At 45.3% G+C, this 9,245-nt stretch overlaps 1 protein-coding gene across 1 annotated transcript; it reads right to left on the reverse strand.

Moving 5' to 3' along the window:
- Positions 1-2,672: 2,672 nt before the first annotated feature.
- LOC109307119 (dimethylaniline monooxygenase [N-oxide-forming] 1-like) lies at positions 2,673-9,245 on the reverse strand. Its single transcript, XM_019530813.1, has 5 exons — positions 9,059-9,245; positions 7,540-7,739; positions 5,718-6,073; positions 4,375-4,447; positions 2,673-3,715 (listed from the first exon to the last, which is right to left on the reverse strand). Exons 1-5 carry the CDS (start codon positions 9,194-9,196, stop codon positions 3,373-3,375), a joined length of 1,110 nt encoding a protein of 369 aa, XP_019386358.1. The 5' UTR covers positions 9,197-9,245; the 3' UTR covers positions 2,673-3,372.

Genomic DNA, 9,245 nt, shown 5'->3' on the forward strand with positions numbered 1-9,245 from the left:
GTAGGGGGATAAGGACTCAAAAGCAGAGGACGAATTTGCTGAACCCATATAACCCACCTCCCAGCCCCAAAACAAAACAAAAAGACCCCAACCCAAATCCCCAAACCGCCAGAATTTGTAAATGCCAGTTGACACTAGCCAGCATCTTCTCCATCAGGAAGGCTGAGATTGTGAAACTGTCATAAAGAGACTTTTAGAAATCAGTTAACTCCTGCCATTCCCTTAGACCATTGTTCAAATACAATATTTACTCTACCTACAAGCCAATTCCTAAAAGCAAATCTCTAAATATAATTTTCTAGCTATCAGTGGACACTGGCCAGGCTCTTTGAGCTCCTAGAGAAACTTGGACAAGGAAGAGATAAGACTCATTTTAAGCACTTCATTTTTTTCTTTTTGTTTAAAAGCCACTGAAAGTTTATGTGATGGTCCTCAAGGGGCATGTCTACAAGTACTTTTACGCGTGCCTAAACTTAATGTGCATTTGCCTAATGTGCGTTAAGATGATTTAGATGTGTGTCTACACATGTATGTGCTAAGGCACATTAACGTAGTGTAAGGACCAATTTGGGATTCAAGTTAGTCCCAAGTCAGTCAACATATACAGCGTCAATGCACAGTAGTGCGTCTACATGCGTGTTAAGGCGCTTTAGCTATTTGTGCATAAATTTGTCACCTGCTTTTGCAGGTATCAGATTTAAGTGTGAATAGCCTAAAACCACCATTTTAATCACACACTTGCTTAATGCACCTTAAATCAAGCTAAAGCACCTTTAATCAGCATGTGTAGATGCACCCAAGGTACCATGTTTTGGACTGACTACACATCCAGGTATACGCTAAATGACAAATGTTTAGAATGAATGGTGAGACAGTTATTTCTTACCTAGTCTATGGCAGCAAAAATAATTAAACCTCCCAAACAAAGCAAGTGCTAAGGACTAATGCTGTTATAATCATGAGTTAATCTACCTATACCAAGTACCTGTCTGTCCTTCATAACTATAGCAAGTGAGCTCTCCATGACATTTATAATTACAGTTTATATATGTATTTGCCCCTTCCTGTGAGGGAAAGTAATGCTGTTATCCCCACTGTATAAATGGAGAACTGGGGTACAGAGAAGGATAGGATTGCTCTATGCATTATCTTTCCAGAAGGTGGAGGCATTTGGGCAATGCCTACCCATTGTCTGGTGGTTTGAATACTTAACTGGGAACAAGGAAATGTAGGTTCAAGCCAACTCTGAGTGAGAGAGACCTACAACCCAGGTCTCCTACTCCTTGTTAAGTGTCCAAAACACTAGGCTCCCTGGTAGAAAGGTGGGAAAGCCTTCTTCCAGCATTTCACACATGCTATTCTTGGGTTTTCCCCAACTAAAATTGTAGGATTTGTCCAGCCTTATGCATATAACTGGATGACCTCACTTCCCCGTGCAACTGTGAACCAGAGTGCAGTCTTTCTGAGCACACTCAGTAGGCTAGCTGGGGCAACACTGAATCAGGATCTGTATGTAGGTGCCATAACATGCAGTTACCCAGCACATAAAGTAAAGTATTAGTGAGCCTGAAGTGATTTGCCAAAGGTCATAGAGCAGGGGTGAGCAATTACTTGGGCAGGGGGGGGTCACTTAACGAATTTTTGTGAGCTATTGAGGGCGGCACACATAAAATGAATAGTGTTTAGCAACAGCTATACTTAAAACTTGTTTTGGCATTTATAGTATAAACTTTATGCTACATATACCACAACCAGTTTTCTGCAGAATATTACCATATTTCCACACACAATTCCAGAAAAAAGTTCCCAAACTGCCGCATAAAATTACAAGTTTTCTACATAAAAAGTCACATTTCCACACCTTTCCAGAAAAAGTTCCCAAATTACCACACAATTGGGTGTGTACCAGGATGCACTGCGTGCCCCATGTCTACCGCTACCTGGAGCACAGTGCACCTGCGAGAACGGTGAATCTGTGTGAGTGCAGTACGAGCAAGAGGGCTGGGGGCAGAAAGCATGCAGCTCCATGGAGGAGCAGTCTGTATTTGCCTGCTGCTCAGCTAAGACCCCCATTAACCAGGGGAAAATAAGGAGGGAAGTGGACAGAGGCTGCGTGTGGCAGGACTGCAGCTCATTTCCCCGTGGAACATTTTGCATTTACTTTGCCAGCCCCGTACATGCCAAAAGGCCCTTGGGCACATGCTGCTACTCTGCTGCTGCTGCACAAGGCTAGTGAAGATGGCGCCTGGAGTGCTGCTGCCCTGCTGGGGGCAAGGCCAGGGGTGAAATGTTTGGGCCCTGCTGCCCTCCAGTGATCAAGGGCAGGCATAGCAGCCAGAAGGGCCTCATGCAGGAGCAGTTCCCCATCCTTAATGTTGTTTCCACAATTAATCAAAATAACAACACTTACTAACATGCTAACAGACATGATACAGGTCTACCCAAAACTTATCCGTGGCCCAGATAGAATCAATTGACGGGCTGGATATGGCCTGCAGGCTGTATTTTGCCCTCCCCGTCAGAAAGGCAATTTTCATAAGAACAGAGAATGGAGCCTGGGCTTCCCTTCCCAAATTCAAGGGCAGCATTCCAGTTCTTGGACTATTGATTTTCCAAAAAGAGACAATATCATAAAAGAAAAGGCTTCCAAGTCAATATATTCAAAACAAACCTAAAGGAAGAGCTGACATGTTTATTACTTTCAAATGACAGTTAATGAAGTAATAGAGCTGAGATAATTGCATCTTTAGGATTCACGACCTCTAGAAAGAGTAAGATAATTACAGGCAAGAGCAGAAGCTATTTCCATATGTATCAGTCTCCTGGTAAACTAGCCAGGCAACAAGAAAAGTTAAGTAAGGACCCTTCCCTGGGCGTCTGTTTAGCTCTGATGCTCACTCACTCCACAGAAAACTGAGCGCACTCTGGGCAACCGTTAGAATTGCAACGCACCCTCTACCTGCAATACCCCCTCCAGCAATGCATTGCTCCTCCTTGCCCCTCCTACACAGGAGACTATGAAAGCAAAGGAGATTTGAAAGACACCATTCCTAAAAAATGGTTGATGTATGCCTATCATTCATACCAGTTTAAAATGATTTAATATCACACCACTAGTGAAATCTGCACATCTTTCACATGGAAAAAGGGTCTTAATATGTAGCTCAGCTGTAGAAGAAATGTTTCAATGGCACTGCTTTAAACTTGGATGTATAATCCTTACCTTTAGAAGCCTTTCTACTCTAAAGAACTTTCCTGAGAGGGACATTTTTGAGAAGTGTGTGTTCCCTGCCACCCTAAATGGAGATGCTGCGTAGTCAAAAAAGAATAATATGGCAAGGAATGACTACAGGATTGTACATTACCTCTGGACTACTGGAAGCCAAGAAAAAGTGCAGCAAAGAGTGCAAAAAGCCCAAATATTTTAAGCAAATATGGGCAGAAGGTTGATGAATCTTCTATAACTCGTGTTCTTGTGGGCTTCAGTGTCCGGTCCCACTGGGTCAGGATGGCATTTCTGGCTCCAGCCCATTTCCCTGGTCCAGCCAGGCGATACTGATAGTTGGTGCATGGCCCAAAGAAGATTTCCAGGGCCAGTTTTGGTTCTTTGAAGAAGAGGGCCAGTAAATTGGGTTTTGAGCCAATGAAGGAGGCAAGTTCATCAACATAGACAAGGCAATCTGTTTTCAGAACCTCGTCGAAGGAGAAACCAAACCTTAATGAATCAGAAAAGAAAGAAGAGGGATGTTACTGCCAGCTAATTAAATCCACATTGGGCTTTAGGGCAGCCCAAAGCCGTCTCCATTATAGATCTAGGGAATAGCTGCAGCACTGGTATCTGATTTCAGCTGCTTCCCATACTTCTAGTCAAAAAGCCTGAGGATGAATTGATTCAATCTCCTAAGATTAGTCTAAACTGCACAGATTGAACTGATAAGCAAATGAATAGACATTCCCTTCTGAGTCCAGAAATGCAGCCATATGCCTGCAGTGGCCCAGGGCAGGAGCTCGGGGGTGCTAGACCATGGCTGTCTTGTCGACTGGAGCAGGCAGCTTGGGCCAAGGCTAGCCCTCTCCCCATGATGGGGGATGTGCAAAGTATCCTGGGATGCTGAGGGACTTAGAGTTAACTTGAATTGGGAGAGGATCTGGGACAAACTGATTTAATCTAACTAAGTTAAGTCGGATACTACCTCCATCCAGGTTTATCTTAAACCAGTTTTGACCATTTTTGAAAGCAGTTTATGTGTATTGAACTTCTGTTGTGTTACAAATTTGAACTCATCTCTGATCACCTATACCAGTTTATGTATAATTTCTGTTCCTAGCCCAGATGGGAGTCAAAATCCTTCGCATTATGCAAAGTTGGCTTACCAGTGAATTTTGTTCTGCTTCTTCTCGGTGACCTCTTTCACCATGGTGGTCACTGGAGGCAACTGACAGAGGCCTAGGAAACAGAAAAGGGTTTCCCCGTTAAGGGCTTGCCTTCAGTAAGAGTTTCATGCGTCACCAGAAGGGGGTTTGTGGGGTGTCCTGCATGATTTCTTGAGTTTATTTAACTGAAGTGGCATGTGTAGTCCTATATAAAGGTAACATCAAACTGTATGTAACCTTATTGTACTTGTATGTATCTTAGTATTTGACATAAATGTAATTTTGATATACGTTTATACTCTAGCTAATGTTGTTTTAGTGGGGCAGCAATTAACTTAAATGATTCTCACTTATTCACACTTAGAAGAGGTAATCTCTTAGAATTAGCATTTGACAGGGCTTCTTTGACTCCTTGCCACCTGCCTATATGCTCTGAGGCATAGAAGCGAGGCTACGACCAGACAATGGTGAATTTACATTTTAAAAGCAAAAACTCTAATTGACATAACACCTTGCAACAGAGAGACTGAATACTGGATTAACAAATCTCCATGTCTGAAAGGATGCATTTATGCTCCTGGTCTTAATTAGGTCAAGAAAAATGTTTGCTTTAGCAAATAGGCACCTTTGGGAGGCAGGAAGTTACTGAGTCAGTGAGCTCCCTTTAGAGTCAAATAGGTAATATGTGTCAATAGCCAGGCAACTGTACTTAAGTCGGCCTTGAGAGCAGGCTTTGCCTTCAGTCTTCCTGGGCATTTTTACACGTGCTCTGAAGGTAGGGTGGCAGCACTTTAATAATCGCGGCTCTAATTAATGTGTGGACATTCCAGGGGTTAAAAGCTCCAGGAGTTACCTAAAACTATTGTGTAACCCTCTGATGTACAGCATAAGTGTAGTCACTCTTACTTTCAGAATGAAGTAGGGCTAACACTCTTACTGTGGCTTCCTAACTTTTTTTTAATCCTTTGAACCCTATTCTTACTCCACTGATGAGCTACAGTAGGCATTTCCAAGCGGAAAAAACAAAGGTCCTGAATTCTCTTGAGACAATATATTTGAGCATCTTCAAGAAAATTATTGCATCTCACTCTGGGGTATTTTGCTTGTTTTATGCAAAGGATTCCATTGATTTCTAAAGAGTACAGTGGAGAAATCAAGTGTGACACAACCTGATTTAGAAAGTCACTCAATAGGCATAATTCTTCTCCACAAAGAGAGCCCTGTGGAATCTGTACGACTGTGAGGTCACTCTCTCTACCATGTGTCTGAAACATACTTGGTTCCTTTTCCTTTTTCCACTACATAAAGAGCACACATCTAACCAACCTTCCTGCTACACCTACCCTTAAAGACCCGTGTAATCCAACGAGCTTGCATCTCCACAACAGGCATCACTGCACCAAAAGGCTTGATCAGGCCGACAATAGCAAGCGTGGGCTTCTCAAGATGAGGGTTAAATATATATTTGTACAGAGATGCCTGTTTGTTTTCCACTTTCAGGACAGATTCCTCCAGGAAAGGAAAAGAGAATGTGTATCCTGTGGCAAAGACAATGATGTCAATGGGCTCCTCTTCAGAGCTGCCCTGAAACACAACAGCGTTTTCCTTGAACTCCTTTACTTTTGGTCTTATTGTGATTTTCCCTGTGATGATACGGCTTGGCAAGTCATCATTCAACACAGGCTCCCGCATTACTCTTCTGTAGGGAGACAAATAGGAGAGTCAAGGTGCCCAAGAGAACCCAAGAGAACATCTGCTACCACTACATGCTTCAATAGAGAGTTAGAGCATGACTGCTCATCTACAGGTTACAGTGATGACCAATGTCATGTGATTTGGGATGGTGAAAGCAGTGCCCCATGTCTCATCCCATTTCAAATGAGACCCCAGAGGATTCCAATCTAATGCACGCAGAAGTGTCAAAAGTACATGTCATGAAGCTGTATCATCTGCCCTGCTGTGCTCTCTGCTGCATGCAGCATGTGCTGGTTCTGGTCCTGCACACAGCACATGGCATGTATAGCACAGGTGTGTGAGGTGGACACAGCGTGGGTTCAGTCTGGGGCATGTGCTGCATATAGCCCTTGCACTGACATACTGACACTGAGGCTGGTCTGGATCGGGCCCATAAAGAGGCTGCCCAGCTCAGATCCAGTGCTCAGGGCTGGTCTGACTTGGGCACAGTATGCCGCATACACCCTGGGTCAGTCCTGTGGCACTTTGTGCTGCACTGGGCTGGAGCTGGTGCACCTGCACCAGACTGGGCCTCTGTGATGGATCCAGGACTGGTTCAGATCATGCCTGAAGCCTGGGCCCCTACGCTGGTTCCAGTGTACACAGCCTGGCTAGTACAGGTGCTACATGAAGCCCATACTCCAGATGGCCCCGTATACTACACGTAGCAAGCAGGGCTGAAACCAGCCACACGCACTGCAAAAAACACATACAGAGTGTCCAGGATCCTGCACATGGGGCCAGTCTGTGGACCTTACCTGGCCTGCAGACTAGCTCCATGCCCCTCCTCCAGCCTGTTGTGCTGCATGAATCCAATACCCTTGACTTAAAGGAACCCACTCCTGCAGCCTGTTTGGTTCACACAGACATCACAGTCATCTGTCTTGTGTGCTATCTGGGCCACCAAAATTAATTTTACATTCACTTTTTATAAAAATAATCCCACTTTAATCTCCCAGCTGCACCTTAACAGGTTGCTGCAGGAGTGTAGTCATAGCAGGCATACCTAGCTCTTTGCAACAGGCTATTCAGAAGTGCTTCTCATCTGCATGATGCAAGTGAGGAGATTATCTTCTTCAGCTGGGCTATAAGGACCTTTTTGAATAGCATCCAGTGAGTGGATTTCATAGTTGGTAGGGTAGGGTTGGAAGGGACCTGAGCAGATCATCAAGTCTGACCCCCTGCCATGGCAGGAAAGTACTGGGGTCAAATGACCCGGGCAAGGTGTTCATCTAGCCTCCTCTTAAAGACCCCCAGGGTAGGAGCCAGCACCACTTCTCTTGGAAGTTGGTTCCAGATTCTAGCAGCCCTGACCATTTGCACTGGTCAGGGGCCAAGATCTTATCTACCTCAGTCCAGAGCGCACTTCCCCTCCATTCTCCAATGCAGAAACCAATTTATCATTACACTGAATAGAAATCCCTGAAGTACCTGTCCTGAGGAATCAGGCTGTAGTTTGCATGGTCAAACCACTGACTCATCTTGTTTGCAATCATCCACCCCAGGATGGGCCCTGGCAAAGAATTTCTGACCAGGTTCATGAAACGCGTTATGAACACCATGTCCCAGGGATAACCATTGTCAAAAACTCGACTCAGGGCCCATGCGCCTCGGCCAGTGCTGATCATCACCTAGAAGAGAAGGGAGCACCAACATTTTGGGGCAGTGAGAGGCTTCACAAAAGACAAGAGGAGATAAGCAAATAAGGGCAGGCTTAGGCTCCAAGTATGAGGAGATATGCAGATAAGAAGAGGCTTAGGCTCTCCCTGCCTGCCTGCTTTCCCACCCCCATTCCCTGCTCCCTCTGGAAGGAGATAAGCACTGTAAGAAATAAATTACTTTTTGATAATGTGTGCTGTTCAAGTCACAAGAGTTATGGAGGTGGTGTCTGGAATCTAATGAGGGGTGTCTTGAATCTAAAAATTTGAGAACCACTGCGCTAGCAGCTAAATTTCCTTCATAAAACTGATCCCAGAAAAAGGTTGTCCCCCTGACTTTGTAACACTAACAAATTTTTTTAGCTTCTCTTAGAAGTGTGAGGGAAAAGTGCAGAAGGACAGAGAAAAAGCCATCTTCACCTGGTTGTCCCACCAGTCATTATCTCAGACCACAGACCAGACCATGGGCGACTGGTGTTGCCTTAGTCAGGAGGGGCATGTGCCCCGCCCTGCAACCAGTTTCACTGCTTGGGAGGGGTGGGGTCCCCCTGCAGCAGATCTCACTGCCTGGAGGGAGTTTTGCAGCTATCAATGGATGCAGCCGCTTCTGGGAGTGGCTGCAGCCACTTCTGGGTGCAGCTGCAGTGATTGGCTGGCACTTGCAGGGGGGGCACCAGCACTCCTGCCTGCCCTCTCTGCCCATCACCTAAGTGGTGAGCACAGCCAATCAGGGGGTGCACTGGAGTTCTCGGGGGTGCACGTGCACCCTATATGCATTGCCACTGCACTGGAATGGTATATGTGGGTCCTTGTAAAATACTAGCAACCCTAGGGGCTGATAGCATTTGCCATCACCTCAGGTTTCTAGCAAAGCATTGTGAATACTTAGATATTTTCCTAAGACTTTGAAATGTAGCAAACTAGATTCTCTTGATAATTTCCTGTGTGCCACTGTGGCCTCTCAGGGCTTAATTACATGGAGGTGGCAGGGAGTCCTGGTACTGAGGGGCTTGAGTACACCCTGCCACCCTCTGTCCACTCCTGCCATAAGGCTTGTGGCTCTCCACTTGTCCCTCTGCCTGCTCTTGTGGCCTTTATCACCATTGTGCCTGAAGGAGTCTCACTGGTGAATGTCTCCACTGGAAGCACGTCTTTAGGTAGGTAGAGAATATATGGACAGGGTGCACCCAAACCCCTTGAAGCTGGGTCCTGGTGCCATTGCTGGCTGTAGATACATCCAACAATACTTCATTGCCCCTCCCCTCCAATTGAAAAGCAGTTGGACAGACTACCTTTTCAGCTACGCAACTGGCCTCAACTGCAATATCGACTCCAGAATTCCCCATGCCAACCACCAGCACTCTCTTCCCCTGAAATACATCTGGATGCTTGTAAAACCGGCTGTGAAAATATGAGCCTTTAAACTTCATAATTCCTGGAGAAGAAAGGGAGAAGATTACTTGTTGAATGATCTAAAGC

The sequence above is a fragment of the Crocodylus porosus genome, unplaced genomic scaffold (assembly GCF_001723895.1).
Source record: "Crocodylus porosus isolate Cpor-Errol unplaced genomic scaffold, CroPor_comp1, whole genome shotgun sequence".
Classification (NCBI taxonomy): Eukaryota; Metazoa; Chordata; order Crocodylia; family Crocodylidae; genus Crocodylus; species Crocodylus porosus.

What these genes read in the sequence shown, in the direction of transcription:
- LOC109307119 (XM_019530813.1), bottom strand. Translation starts at nt 9,196, where the DNA reads ATGAAGTTTAAAGGCTCATATTTTCACAGCCGGTTTTACAAGCATCCA. An exon ending in AGCCTGATTCCTCAGGACAG is followed by an intron (nt 6,074 to 7,539) that starts GTACTTCAGGGA and finishes GTCTCCCTACAG; the next exon opens with AAGAGTAATGCGGGAGCCTG. An exon ending in GATTACACGGGTCTTTAAGG is followed by an intron (nt 4,448 to 5,717) that starts GTAGGTGTAGCA and finishes TCTGTTTCCTAG; the next exon opens with GCCTCTGTCAGTTGCCTCCA.